Source organism: Oncorhynchus gorbuscha, linkage group LG15 (genome assembly GCF_021184085.1).
Source record: "Oncorhynchus gorbuscha isolate QuinsamMale2020 ecotype Even-year linkage group LG15, OgorEven_v1.0, whole genome shotgun sequence".
In the NCBI taxonomy this organism is placed as follows: domain Eukaryota; kingdom Metazoa; phylum Chordata; class Actinopteri; order Salmoniformes; family Salmonidae; genus Oncorhynchus; species Oncorhynchus gorbuscha.
The window spans coordinates 76,320,899-76,335,921 of record NC_060187.1 but is presented as its reverse complement, the minus strand read 5'-3'; the positions used below and the strand labels follow the sequence as shown (position 1 = coordinate 76,335,921).

General features: G+C 44.4%; 1 protein-coding gene across 1 annotated transcript; it reads left to right on the top strand.

The window, feature by feature from the left end:
* Positions 1 to 7,505: 7,505 nt before the first annotated feature.
* On the top strand, positions 7,506 to 12,930 carry LOC123996638 (zinc-binding protein A33-like). The gene is made up of 6 exons (XM_046300173.1): positions 7,506 to 8,202; positions 10,456 to 10,551; positions 11,017 to 11,247; positions 11,429 to 11,451; positions 11,544 to 11,662; positions 11,849 to 12,930. Exons 1-6 carry the CDS (start codon positions 7,777 to 7,779, stop codon positions 12,385 to 12,387), a joined length of 1,434 nt encoding a protein of 477 aa, XP_046156129.1. The 5' UTR covers positions 7,506 to 7,776; the 3' UTR covers positions 12,388 to 12,930.
* Positions 12,931 to 15,023: the final 2,093 nt, after the last annotated feature.

Genomic DNA, 15,023 nt, shown 5'->3' with positions numbered 1-15,023 from the left:
TTTAACACTCCGTTAGGGCATTTTGAGTACCGGGTTCTGCCGTTCGGTCTCGCCAATGCGCCAGCTGTTTTTCAGGCATTAGTTAATGATGTTCTGAGAGACATGCTGAACATCTTTGTTTTTGTCTATCTTGACGATATCCTGATTTTTTCTCCGTCACTCGAGATTCATGTTCAGCACGTTCGACGTGTTCTACAGCGCCTTTTAGAGAATTGTCTCTACGTAAAGGCTGAGAAGTGCTCTTTTCATGTCTCCTCCGTTACTTTTCTCGGTTCCGTTATTTCCGCTGAAGGCATTCAGATGGATTCCGCTAAGGTCCAAGCTGTCAGTGATTGGCCCGTTCCAAGGTCACGTGTCGAGTTGCAGCGCTTTTTAGGTTTCGCTAATTTCTATCGGCGTTTCATTCGTAATTTCGGTCAAGTTGCTGCCCCTCTCACAGCTCTTACTTCTGTCAAGACGTGTTTTAAGTGGTCCGGTTCCGCCCAGGGAGCTTTTGATCTTCTAAAAGAACGTTTACGTCCGCTCCTATCCTCGTTACTCCTGACGTCACTAGACAATTCATTGTCGAGGTTGACGCTTCAGAGGTAGGCGTGGGAGCCATTCTATCCCAGCGCTTCCAGTCTGACGATAAGGTTCATCCTTGCGCTTATTTTTCTCATCGCCTGTCGCCATCTGAGCGCAACTATGATGTGGGTAACCGTGAACTGCTCGCCATCCGCTTAGCCCTAGGCGAATGGCGACAGTGGTTGGAGGGGGCGACCGTTCCTTTTGTCGTTTGGACAGACCATAAGAACCTTGAGTACATCCGTTCTGCCAAACGACTTAATGCCCGTCAAGCTCGTTGGGCGTTGTTTTTCGCTCGTTTCGAGTTTGTGATTTCTTACCGTCCGGGTAGCAAGAACACCAAGCCTGATGCCTTATCCCGTCTGTTTAGTTCTTCTGTGGCTTCTACTGATCCCGAGGGGATTCTTCCTTATGGGCGTGTTGTCGGGTTAACAGTCTGGGGAATTGAAAGACAGGTTAAGCAAGCACTCACGCACACTGCGTCGCCGCGCGCTTGTCCTAGTAACCTCCTTTTCGTTCCTGTTTCCACTCGTCTGGCTGTTCTTCAGTGGGCTCACTCTGCCAAGTTAGCTGGTCATCCCGGTGTTCGAGGCACTCTTGCGTCTATTCGCCAGCGCTTTTGGTGGCCGACTCAGGAACGTGACACGCGCCGTTTCGTGGCTGCTTGTTCGGACTGCGCGCAGACTAAGTCGGGTAACTCTCCTCCTGCCGGTCGTCTCAGACCGCTCCCCATTCCTTCTCGACCATGGTCTCACATCGCCCTAGACTTCATTACCGGTCTGCCTTTGTCTGCGGGGAAGACTGTGATTCTTACGGTTGTCGATAGGTTCTCTAAGGCGGCACATTTCATTCCCCTCGCTAAACTTCCTTCCGCTAAGGAGACGGCACAAATCATTATCGAGAATGTATTCAGAATTCATGGCCTCCCGTTAGACGCCGTTTCAGACAGAGGTCCGCAATTCACGTCACAGTTTTGGAGGGAGTTCTGTCGTTTGATTGGTGCGTCCGTCAGTCTCTCTTCCGGGTTTCATCCCCAGTCTAACGGTCAAGCAGAGAGGGCCAATCAGACGATTGGTCGCATACTACGCAGCCTTTCTTTCAGAAACCCTGCATCTTGGGCAGAACAGCTCCCCTGGGCAGAATACGCTCACAATTCGCTTCCTTCGTCTGCTACCGGGTTATCTCCGTTTCAGAGTAGTCTGGGTTACCAGCCTCCTCTGTTCTCATCCCAGCTTGCCGAGTCCAGCGTTCCCTCCGCTCAAGCGTTTGTCCAACGTTGTGAGCGCACCTGGAGGAGGGTGAGGTCTGCACTTTGCCGTTACAGGGCACAGACTGTGAGAGCCGCCAATAAACGCAGGATTAAGAGTCCAAGGTATTGTTGCGGCCAGAGAGTGTGGCTTTCCACTCGCAACCTTCCTCTTACGACAGCTTCTCGTAAGTTGACTCCGCGGTTCATTGGTCCGTTCCGTGTTTCCCAGGTCGTCAATCCTGTCGCTGTGCGACTGCTTCTTCCGCGACATCTTCGTCGCGTCCATCCTGTCTTCCATGTCTCCTGTGTTAAGCCCTTTCTTCGCACCCCGTTCGTCTTCCCTCCCCCCTCCCGTCCTTGTCGAGAGCGCACCTATTTACAAGGTACATAAGATCATGGACATGCGTTCTCGGGGACGGGGTCACCAATATTTAGTGGATTGGGAGGGTTACGGTCCTGAGGAGAGGAGTTGGGTTCCGTCTCGGGACGTGCTGGACCGTTCACTCATTGATGATTTCCTCCGTTGCCGCCAGGATTCCTCCTCGAGTGCGCCAGGAGGCGCTCGGTGAGTGGGGGGTACTGTCATGTTTTGTCATTTATTATCTTGTCTTGTCCCTGTGCTTCCCATTCTATTCGTTTCCCTCTGCTGGTCTTATTAGGTTCTTTCCCTCTTTCTATCCCTCTCTCTCCCCCTCCCTCTTTCACTCTCTCGCTCTCTCTTCTCTCTATCGTTCCGTTCCTGCTCCCAGCTGTTCCTATTCCCCTAATCAATCATTTAGTCTTCCCACACCTGTTCCCGATCCTTTCCCCTGATTAGAGTCCCTATTTCTTCCTTTGTGTTCCGTTCCTGTCCTGTCGGTTCCTTGTTTAGTATTCACCGTGCTGTGTTTGTGTATCGCCCTGTCGTGTCGTGTTTTCCTCAGATGCTGCGTGGTGAGCAGGTGTCTGAGTCTGTCTGGTTCAAGTGCCTTCCCGAGGCAACCTGCTGTTCACCTGCTGTTCAAGTTCGAGTCTCCAGTTTGTCCTCGTCATATCGAGTGAAAGTTGTGTTTTTTTGTTTGTATTTACTTTACTGGATTAAAGACTCTGTTTTCGCCAAGTCGCTTTTGGGTCCTCTTTCACCTCCATGACATTGGGAGTCTCATAGGGTGGTGCACAATTGGCCCAGGGTAGGCCGTCATTGTAAATTAGAATTTGTTATTAACTGACTTGCCTAGTTAAAATACTAGTAGTACTCAGTGTTTGACTTGGGCAGGAGCTTACCGGTGCCTCATATGTACTACAGCTTGAGTTCCAATTCCTCTTATAAAATATTAAATCAAAAGTATTGTGGTGCACCTGCACCCAAATATAAACGGTACCTTGGCATTTTTCCTATTTTGTTGCATTACAACCTGTAATTTAAATGAATTTTTATTTGGATGTCATGTAATGGACATACACAAAATAGTCCAAATTGATGAAGTAAAATGAAAAAAAAAATACTTATTTCTAAAAATGTTTTTAAAAGAAAAGGGAAAAGTGGTGCGTGCATATGTATTCACCCCATTTGCTATGAAGCCACTAAATATTATCTGGTGCAACCAATTACCTTCAGAAGTCACATAATTAGTTAAATAAAGTCCACCTGTGTGCAAAGATGTGTCACATGATCTGTCACATGATCTCAGTATATATACACCTGTTCTGAAAGGCCCCAGAGTCTGCAACACCACCAAGCAAGAGGCACCACCAAGCAAGCAAGAGGCACCACCAAGCAAGCAAGAGGCACCACCAAGCAAGCAAGAGGCACCACCAAGCAAGCAAGAGGCACCACCAAGCAAGCAAGAGGCACCACCAAGCAAGAGGCACCACCAAGCAAGAGGCACCACCAAGCAAGAGGCAGTATAAAGACCAAGGAAATAGGTCAGGGACAAAGTTGTGGAAAAGTACAGAGCAGGGTTGGATAATAAAAAAAATATCTTAAACTTTGAACATCCCACGGAGCACCATTAAATTCATTATTAAAAAATGGAAAGAATATGGCACCACAACAAACCTGCCAAGAGAGGGCCGCCCACCAAAACTCAGGCAAGAAGGGCATTAATCAGAGAGGCAACAAAGAGACCAAAGAAAACCCTGAAGGAGCTGCAGAGCTCCACAGCGGAGATTGGAGTATCTGCCCATAGGGCCACTTTAAACCGTACACTCCACAGAGCTGGGCTTTACGGAAGAGTGGCCAGAATAAAATAAGCAAACATGTTTTGTGTTTGCCAAAAGGCATGTGGGTGATTTCCCAAAAATATGGAAGAAGGTACTCTGGTCAGATGAGACTAAAATTGAGCTTTTTGGCCATCAAGAAAAATGCTATGTCTGGCGCAAACCCAACACCTCTCATCACACCGAGAACATGAAGCATGGTGGTGGCAACATCATGCTGTGGGGATGTTTTTCATTGGCAGGGACTGGGAAACTGGTCAGAGTTGATGGAATGATGGATGGCGCTATATACAGGGAAATTCTTGAGGGAACCCTGTTTGTCTTGAGTTTTGAGACTGGGAAAGCGGTTCACCTTCCAGCAGGACAATGACCCTAAGCATACTGCTAAAGCAACACTCGAGTGGTTTAAGGGAAAACATTTAAATGTCTTGGAATGGCCTAGTCAAAGCCCAGACCTCAATCCAATTGAGAATCTGTGGTATGACTTAAAGATCGCTGTACACCAGCGGAACCCATCCAACTTGAAGGAGCTGGAGCAGTTTTACCTTGAAGAATTGGCAAAAATCCCAGTGGCTAGATGTGCCAAGCTTATAGAGACATACCCCAAGAGACTTACAGCTGTAATTGCTGCAAAAGGTGGCTCTACAAAGTATTGACTTTGGGGGGTGAATAGTTATGCACGCTCAAGTTTTCTGTTTTTCTGTCTTATTTCTTGTTTGTTTCACAATAAAACATATTTTACATCTTCAAAGTGGTAGGCATGTTGTGTAAATCAATTGATACAACCCCCCCCCCCCAAATCAATTTTAATTCCAAGTTGTAAGACAACAAAATAGGTCAAATGCAAGCCACTGTCTTTCAGTCAAGCACTGCTATTACTATCAATAATGTCATATTGTGTCTATGGCTATTACTCACAGTCCACAAGGGGTGGGAGTTAGCCCAGTGGTTAAGAGTGTTGGGCCAGTGACTGAAAGTGTTGCTGGTTCAGATCCCCAAGCTGACTGGGAGAAAAATCTGTCTGTGCACTTGAACAAGGCGATTAACCCTAATGGTGCCTGTAAGTCACTCTGGATAACAGTGTCTGCTAAAATGCAAGTGAGATTCAGTGCTGAAATGGTGGCCAATCAGACCATAGAATCAGATCATATTAGCAACATATAACACCAGTATTACTTGTGGAGTGTGTCTAAGCTTGACTGATTTGTTTTTGGTAATAATGAGAACCGGTATAAAACAAGTGTATATTATTGGAAATAGTTTCCATGGTGTTGGACACGCAGTGGAGCCATGGAGCGACTCATCCAGCAGATGAAGATCATTTGATCGACAATGAGACATTTGCATTCACATAATGTGGAACTCAGGTCTTACTGTCACTGATTTGTAATGCAAATATGCTTACAATAATAAAAAATGATATCATGTGCATTTCATTTTTTTTGCATTTAGAAATATTTGATACTGGAAACATTATTTCACAATTTCATTAAATAAATGTGATTCATAAATCACAAACAATGGTGAAACTCTCATGAGCAATTATGAACATAATTTATCAAATGTTTGGGCTCCCTCTGTTGGAGAGAAAATATTTTTCATGAACATACATGTAGTCTATTTCTAGGCCTAAATCCATTTAGGAGGATATCATGGATTGGGGGAAAAGGGGGGAGACAGCAATGACAGGAGCAATTTACCCGCTGGCACAATGTATACAATGAAATGCATCTTGACACAGCATTCAATCATGTATACTTAACATTGCATTACATGTACCAATTCAATAGCAACGTGTATAATACATGGTTGTACACCCTAAACTCCGCTAGGGACCGTTGTGCAGTGAGCTTGAGTTGGTTAAAAATGGCAGAAAATATTGAGATGGTTTGTTAAAGAAGAATGGTAGAAAGTGTAAGCAGAATGAGCTGAAGACAGGAGGAGAAATGGAAGTGAATGAGGACGAAGTTATGTATCGGAGGTGGTAGGTGTGGTAAAGTTCTCTGAGCCAGAGGCTTGCACCGAGGATCAGAATAGAGATGAGTCTGTGACAGTAGGAGTAAAGTGTTAGGAAAAAGTGGACCCTTGCCTTTTGGCTGATCCATTTGTGGTTTCAGGGTGTGTGAAATCGGTGTGGGTAACCAAAAGTGGTCTTGAGATAATTGTTTGTGTTTCAGCTGGTCAGATGGAAAAGGTGCTCCGAGTTAAACGAATGGTCTCAAGAAAAAGACACCATTAAAAGGAGTGATTGCTGGGGTAATAGTAAATGTAAAAGTTGACCAACTAAAGGGAAAGATTCCCTGGGTTTTTGATGCTCTTCATTTGGGGAGACACAGACAGTGTGGTGTGAGTGGTGAAACAGAAGAGTCATTGTCTGTCCTTTTGAGTTTTGATGTTGAGTCTTTGTCTGACAAAGTGATGTTAGCATATGTAAGTTATCCTGCACCAGCTTTTGTGCTGAATACATTACGTTGTTGCAGGTGTCAAGTTTGTGGGCATGTGAAAGCAATGTGTAGGAGGGAGGTTACTAGATGTGAGAAGTGTGCAGAAGGGCATGAGACAAAGCAATGTGTAGGAGGGAGGTTACTAGATGTGAGAAGTGTGCAGAAGGGCATGTGAAAGCAATGTGTAGGAGGGAGGTTACTAGATGTGAGAAGTGTGCAGAAGGGCATGAGACAAAGCAATGTGTAGGAGGGAGGTTACTAGATGTGAGAAGTGTGCAGAAGGGCATGAGACAAAGCAATGTGTAGGAGGGAGGTTACTAGATGTGAGAAGTGTGCAGAAGGGCATGTGAAAGCAATGTGTAGGAGGAGGGTTACTAGATGTGAGAAGTGTGCAGAAGGGCATGTGAAAGCAATGTGTAGGAGGGAGGTTACTAGATGTGAGAAGTGTGCAGAAGGGCATGAGACAAAGCAATGTGTAGCATTGGGGAAAGTCCATGCGAGAAATGTCCCGTGAGAGAGAGGCAGGTTGAGGTTTCCAGGGTTAGAGTAGTGCAGAAGTTGTAATGCTGAGGCAGTGTGGAAGATGGGTCAAGGGGAGGGATCCTGAGAGGAGTGGTGTGAGTAGTAGATCTGTACCAGTACAGAGGGATAGGCCAACAAGTGATGTTTCAGTAAGATTAGATTTTTAGCATTTAAAGCAATGGTTATTAACTGTACTGCAGGGATGGAATGTAAGTCACGGAAAATTGAGGTTGTGGTGGCAGCTGCAGAGAGGTATTTGGGTGTGCAAGACTTGACATCAGAGTTACAGGGTGTGTTAAGTGGTGTCCCATCCTTTCAGGTTGTTGGCCTGAGGTAGGACTAAATAGATTTAAATTGTGGAGTAGGGTGGTGTTATTTTTGTATTATTTTACTGGAGAGTAGTGTTAGATGGTAGGGTATTTGTTTATTATTTTATTTTTTTCAAGGAAAGTAGGACTCCAGTCTAGTAGATGGCGGTAATTCCACGTTTATTGGGTGGCAACCGCCTTTAAAGCTCATCGAAGAAGAAAGGTGCGCACCATACACACACCCACTCCATTGCGGAAGGAAGTCAGAAGGGAGGTTACAGTTGGAACTGTAAGCGACAGTTCTCCAAAAAGGCACATTTTACCTGTTTACAAGCTGAAGTTTTGTGTTGGTGTTAACAAAACTACAAACAATAAAGGCAAACCATCAAACAGAACGGAGGAGTCAGCGTATAAAAAGGAGCATTTTGAAGAAAGCGAAAGTAAACTTTACGCGTTTTCAGAAGGGGCCTGCATTGCCGACAGCGACACCATGGCTGAATGTGCTTGGAATGAGGAGATGTCAGAGGGTCCAGACCTCCTTCAGGAAGATCTGACCTGTCCGGTGTGTAAAGATCTTTACCGGGAGCCCGTGCTTCTTTCCTGCAGCCACAGCTTCTGTAAGGAGTGCTTTGAGCAAAGCCGAAAGATGGTGCAGAGGTGTCCCGTTTGCAGGAAGAGCTGTGACGGGGAGCAACCAATCTCTAACCGGGCGCTGATGGCCGCTACTGAGTCCTTTCAGAAGGAGAAGCGCTGGCGGGGACCGAACGCAATCAATAACGTGCCTCTTTGTAACCTGCACCGTCTGGAGCTTCAACTTTACTGCGTAAAGGACGAGGAGCCCGTGTGCGTTGACTGTGTCACTCTACATCGAACTCACGAGCTACTGCCACTCAACAAGGGCGCGCCGTTGTGTAAGGTAAGTGAGGAGATTTGATTATCTGTGCCGGGGTTCCCAGGTGAGAGGGGTTTGATTTGGGTGAAAAGTGATTGCAGTCGTTTTGGAACCGGTTTTCATGCGGTGCTTGAGCCAGGTGCCCGGCTCTGGCCGGCGGCGAAGTTGGCAAAAAAAAGTGACAGGTTAAGAACGTGGAGTAATTAATAGAATGCTGTGCTTTAACATGCAACGCGATTGCGTTTAATAGAGCTTTATCTGCATTTCCAATGAAAACTCGTTTGAAAATTAGAACATTTTATTTTATGTTAAATATATGTTGTATGTTTCTGAACGATGCAACATGCTGCCTTGTTGACAACATGACCAAGCGCTGCAGATAACTGTTCATTTGAGAAGGGCTCTCCTCCCTCACCGCTTTTGCGCTTGATAGGTGGTTTGAAATCAGGTACAAATCTGATTCCTGGCCATGCGACTTGTATGAACTGCATTGGCTAGCCAAAACGTTCGATCATCTTCTCCTCTGAGGATTTAAGCGTGTTCTTACACTATGATTTTGAACATTCAAAGCAACTGGGAAACGTCCATGGCAGGACTTTTTCTTCAGGCCTTTTTCTTCTTCAAGATTTTATTGGCAGACTACATCCGAAAGGTGTGTTGTCGCCACCTACTGGGTGGGATAGAACTGGCAACGAAAATAAATAATAATAATAATACATAATAAAACACTCATATTATTCTTAAAAACATCAAAGTCTGGACTCTTTCACTTAGTGAAAATGTACTCTGAACCCTACACAGGTTCTAGGGCCTGAGAGGGGGTGTGTCTCCAGACATTATTACCCTGCAATGTTTCAGCTGTGAAATCCTGGAGTTATAAGAACCTCTTACGTTTCACAATATTTAGATGTTTTGGTTTTGTTTATCCTATACAATTAATCACCTGCGCAATGAACGCAACAAAATCAACATTCTTCAAGATTAGAGTTTCACGATCTCTCAACTTACTGACATTCACAGACTGATGGGCATCCACTGCCATAGCTTGATCGTCTCTACTTGCTGCTTCGACAATTTTCACTGACTCTGCATAGGAGACCTTTTCAACAGCCCTGATCCTTCCTACTTCGACCTCCTCCATCCTAACAGGGCACTCGGGGAACTCTGGGATGTGATTCCCATCACAATGGCAACATTGTGCATCCTCAGACTCTTCAACAATGATATTCCGTTTGCAAACACTTGACACATGGCCAAACTTTTTACATTTATGACATTGAAGTTGCTTTTGTACATAAACTCGCACCACAAATCTCATATATCCCAGCTTTACATTAGTTGGGAGAAATTCTTCATCGAACATCAATAACACAAAGGCTTTCCTCCTTTCCATTCACAATGCGTATTAAGCAACGTGAATCAACTATTCCTTACATGTTAATCTTAAACCATTGAAGCCCCAATATTCATAGACGCCAGATATGACACCTTTTATTGGTGACCTACTCCGATAATCCTAGCATTCCACTTTGTGCATCCTTTTTGTTCCTTTGACACACATGAAATCAACTTCATACGATTCCTGGTCACTCTGACTCCACTTCTCCCAATGCATCCTTCGCCATCTTTGTGACCAAACGGGTTTCCCCAAAAAAACATCCTTACTCATGAATCGCACTCCAAGGAATGAGGCATTATCATACCGAGGCTTATCTTGATTTACAACTTTAGTCATTTTGGCTCCATTCTTAGAGGAAATGATTGGAATACGGAAATATCTGTCTTCACTCGCACCAACGGAATCAAGCATTGCTTCTGGTTCCGCCATTGCTCTCCCTCCCCAAGTTAATGCTTACAACGATCAAACTTTCCCGGCAGGCATTGTTGTCACCTTAGCTTGCTATATAACTTCTGAGTGATAGGAACCATGAGCACCACCACCAATCAGCCTACACCATTGTGGACACACCTGTTGTTACTATGACAACTAGCATATCCGTGTCAGCTAATGACTGCTGTCTGAACACACACATCTAATTTGGTCACTTGTAACTTGGTGTTTGGACAATCAGTATTCCAAAACAGATTTGAGCATTAATGGCCTGTAGTGTGAACAAGGCTTTATTGTTATTATTGAACAAGGCCTTAATCAACACCCAATAGCTTAGGACCTGAAACAATACTGAAAAATAAGTTGCTGTATGTTTTTATTATCTGGTAGTCACTAGATCACAAACTAATATGCATATTAATTGTGTTTTATGTGTTCTATTGCAGGAAGAACTGACCATTAAAGTCAACATATTGGAGGAGAAAGTGGAGACCTTCAAGAGAATGAAAAAGAAATACTCTAACACAGTTGATTTCATGAAGGTACTATAATACTGGATCTGCTTGACCTGCTGTCATCTACACTGTAGGGCCTATCCATGACCATGACTAATGGTGAAGGTTTTGTGTAAGATAATGGGATTTGTTAGAGCTCCTTGATGCCCTCACTAGTTCTATCCAGACGTGTGTAGCCTATCCAGAGCCCAACAGTTTGATGTTCATCATTGTTCTGTAATGAGATATGTGAACCAACCTGTTTGACTGGTTATGAGTAGGGACAGACTGATATTCCTTGAGCCTCCAGAAAGAATTGGAAATAACAAAATAGTTGACTGTAGATCAAACCTAGGGCCTGGAGTCATGACAAGGAAAAACTCCAGGAAAGCCTCTAGAGGAAGCTATAATTATCGCCTATAAATGAGTAATGTTGTGTGAGATATGGATTGCAAGAGGTATGTCAGTATCATTACCAAATGTCACTCTTCCTCCAACCTCTCTCGTACCCAGAGCCAGGCCGAGCAGGCAGAGAAGCAGATCAAGGCAGAGTTTGAGAGGCTCCGTCAGGTGCTGTGTGTAGAGGAGGCTGCCAGGCTGAAGGCCCTGGCAGACGAGGAGGAGGACAAGAGATCCGGTATGGAGGAAAGGATCAGCTCCTTGACCAGTGACATCGCTGCCCTCACTAAGCTGGTCCAAACAGTAAAGAGGGAGATGGGGGCGGAGGATTTAACCTTCTTGCAGGTAAGCAGGTGGGGTCTCCCTCATGGAGGGGGTTCATGGGTCTCTCTCTCGTGGGGTGGGGTCGCCCTCTCTCATCCTAACTGTACATTGTCACTATGCATGACAGTGAGACTTTTTGAATGCATGCATTTGTCAATCTTATTCACAATGAACTAATGGGTTCAATTGTGTTGTTTTTCAGAACTTCCAAGCTTTAAAGAAAAAGTAAGTACAGTAACATCCTATCAGTTGCCCAACAGTTTGGGTACCCTCCCTCTAATATCATGGTCATCTTCTATGATGTCATGTTTTCACAGAGCCCAGTGGCCTCGTGAAGACCCCCAGAATCCCTCAGATGCTCTCCTGAACATGGCCAAACACGTGGGCTCTCTGGGCTACAGCATTTGGAAGAGCATGCAGGTGCACGTCACATGCAGTGAGTACATGTACTGAAGGGTTAGGGTTCTAACTTGCTACATAAGTTATGACACACAATAAAATGGTTGTGGATGGCTATATAACATGTAAGGGGTCAATGTTTTGAATGAAGGAGGAAACACTTTGAGCAACAGTTACGCTTCAATCATAATTTTTTGTAACACGTCTCCTTCTCTCTCTCCAGTCCCAGTGGTGATGGACCCTAACACGGCCTCTCCCTGGCTTTCCATGTCCCCAGACCTGGCCAGCGTACGGGACAGCCCAGAGCGCCAGTCTCTCCCGGACAACCCTGAGCGCTTCGACCCCTGTGTCTTTGTCCTTGGAGCTGAGGGCTTCCTCTCCGGCAAGCACCGCTGGGAGGTCCATGTGGGAGACAACCCGAAGTGGATCCTGGGAATCTGTAAGGAGTCTGTGGCTCGCAAGAGGAAGTTCACCGTGTCCACAGACAGGGGTGTGTGGACCATTGGTCTGAGCAAAGGGGTGTACAACGCCCTGACGGGCCAACGTACAGTACTGGTCGTGGAGAGGCGGCCAGAGAGGATCCGGGTCAAGCTAAACATGGATAAGGGGGAGGTGTCATTTTGGGATGCAGGCAACGGAGGGAAGCACCTGTGCACCTTCACACACAAGTTTACAGAGAGAGTGTTCCCCATATTTGGTCCTGGGCTCCACACCACCCCGATGGAGGTTAACCCGGCCAAGGTGACCATTCATACTGCGTGACAGGGCAGTGTGACAGTCACTACAGCTTGCTAAGTGTCTGGTTCAATAGCCGATGGGCAGTAGTAGTACTCGCTTGGATAGACATAACATGTTATGGTCAAAAGGTAGCCTAATATGTGCACTTGAATAGATGGGGCGTTCCACTGTTTCAGCTGTCAGGCTGGTGTGGTTGTATTCTAGTAGTTTTACTGTGGCTATAGGTTTGCGTTGAGGAGGTTTGGATCAAGGCTTTTTGTATGGTCACAATCATCTTTGAAATTGTGCCATAGCAGTATTCCTATGCTTTCCATAGGATGTACATAATGCAGGCATTTATTACATGAGGGATTTTTTTGGACCCTGATTCTTTAACTGGTATGTTTAGATTGCTGAGCTATTATACATACATTTTCCAGGACTAGAGGGGTTCCAGTGGTAAGAACGTATTTTCTGTCAAATCTTACTGCGTTCTGAGATTTATTGATATGTTTACCGATTTAATTATGTTTCTGTATGGAATTATGTGAAAAATAACTAATAAAATGTTGTCGCATGCGCCAATTACAACTGTGCCGAACACGGTTAAATGCTTGCTTACCATCCCTACCTAACAATAGAGTTTAAAAACGTATTGTGGCTTAGATCCCGCTATAACTGGATCAATATGACAACAGCCAGTGAAAGTGCAGGGTGCCAAATTCAAGTCAACAGAAATCTCATAATTAAAATTCCTCAAACATGCAAGTATTTTACACCATTCTAAAGATAAACTTGTTATATCCCACCAGTGTCCGATTTCAAAAACGCTTTATGACGAAAGCACACCAAACGATTATGTTAGGTCTGCACCTAGTCACAGAAAAACACAGCCATTTTTCCAGCCAAAGAGAGGAGTCACAAAAAGCAGAAATAGAGAAATTCATCACTAACCTTTGATCTTCATCAGATGACACTCATAGGACTTCATGTTACACAATACATGTATGTTTTGTTTGATAAAGTTCATATTTATATCCAAATATCTCAGTTTACATTGGCGCTTTACGTTCAGTAATGTTTTGCTTCCAAAACATCTGATGATTTTGCAGAGAGCCACATCAATTTACAGAAATACTCATCATAAATGTTAGTGAAAATATAAGTGTTATGCATGGAACCTTAGATAAACGTTTCCTTAATGCAACCACTGTATCAGATTTCGAAAAAGCACACCATGCAATAGTCTGAGTACAGCGCTCAGACAACAAAACAAGCCATACAGATATCCGCCATGTTGTGGAGTCAACAAAAGTCAGAAATAGCATTATAAATATTCACTTACCTTTGATCTTCATCAGAATGCACTCCCAGGAATCCCAGTTCCACAAATGTTTTATTTGTTCAATAAAGTTAATAATTTATGTCCAAATACCTCCTTTTTGTTAGCGCGTTTAGTAAACAATCTCATGAGGCGCGGGCAAGTCCAGGCGAAAGTTCAGACAAAGTCATATTACAGTTCGTAGAAACATGTCAAACGAAGTATAGAAACAATCTTTAGGATGTTTTTATCATAAATCTTCAATAATGTTTCAACCGGAGAATTCCTTTGTCTGTAGAAATGCGATGGTACGCAGCTAACTCTCACGTGAGCAGGCGTGATCAGCTCATGGCACTCTGGCAGAGGCCTGACTTAATCAACTCTCATTCCCCCCTCCTTCGCAGTAGAAGCCTCAAACAAGGTTCTAAAGACTGTTGACATCTAGTGGAAGCAGTAGGAAGTTCAATATGACCCCATAGACACTGTATATTGGCTAGGCAATGACTTAAACTACAAACCTCAGATTTCCCACTTCCTGGTTGGATTTCTTTCTCTGGTTTTTGCCTGCCATATGAGTTCTGTTATACTCACGGACATCATTCAAACAGTTTTAGAAACTTCAGAGTGTTTTCTATCCAAATCTACTAATAATATGCATATATTAGCAACTGGGCCTGAGTAGCAGGCAGTTTACTCTGGGCACCTTATTCATCCAAGCTACTCAATACTGCCCCCAGCCATAAGAAGTTAAACATCGATCGAAATAAAATAGTAACATGAGAAATAAAATAATATACACAAGAATGGAGCTATATACAGGAAGTACCAGTACAAGATCAATGTGGAGCTATATACAGGGAGAACCAGTACCAGATCAATGTGGAGCTATATACAGGAAGTACCAGATCAATGTGGCGCTATATACAGGGAGTACCAGATCAATGTGGAGCTATATACAGGGAGTACCACTACCAGATCAATCTGGAGCTATATACAGGGAGAACCAGTACCAGATCAATGTGGAGCTATATACAGGGAGTACCAGTACCAGATCAATGTGGAGCTATATGCAGGAAGTACCAGATCAATGTGGAGCTATATGCAGGAAGTACCAGATCAATCTGGAGCTATATACAGGGAGTACCAGTACCAGATAAATGTGGAGCTATATACAGGAAGAACCAGATCAATGTTGAGCCATATACAGGGAGAACCAGTACCAGATCAATGTGGAGCTAAATACAGGAAGTACCAGATCAATGTGGAGCTATATACAGGGAGTACCAGTACCAGATCAATGTGGAGCTATATGCAGGAAGTACCAGATCAATGTGGAGCTATATACAGGGAGTACCAGTAC

Excerpts from the sequence above, each read along its gene's own strand:
- LOC123996638 (XM_046300173.1), top strand. The coding sequence starts at position 7,777 with ATGGCTGAATGTGCTTGGAATGAGGAGATGTCAGAGGGTCCAGACCTC. Across the intron at positions 11,248-11,428 it reads AGGATTTAACCTTCTTGCAG|AACTTCCAAGCTTTAAAGAA; the intron begins GTAAGCAGGTGG and ends GTTGTTTTTCAG. Across the intron at positions 11,663-11,848 it reads GCAGGTGCACGTCACATGCA|TCCCAGTGGTGATGGACCCT; the intron begins GTGAGTACATGT and ends CTCTCTCTCCAG.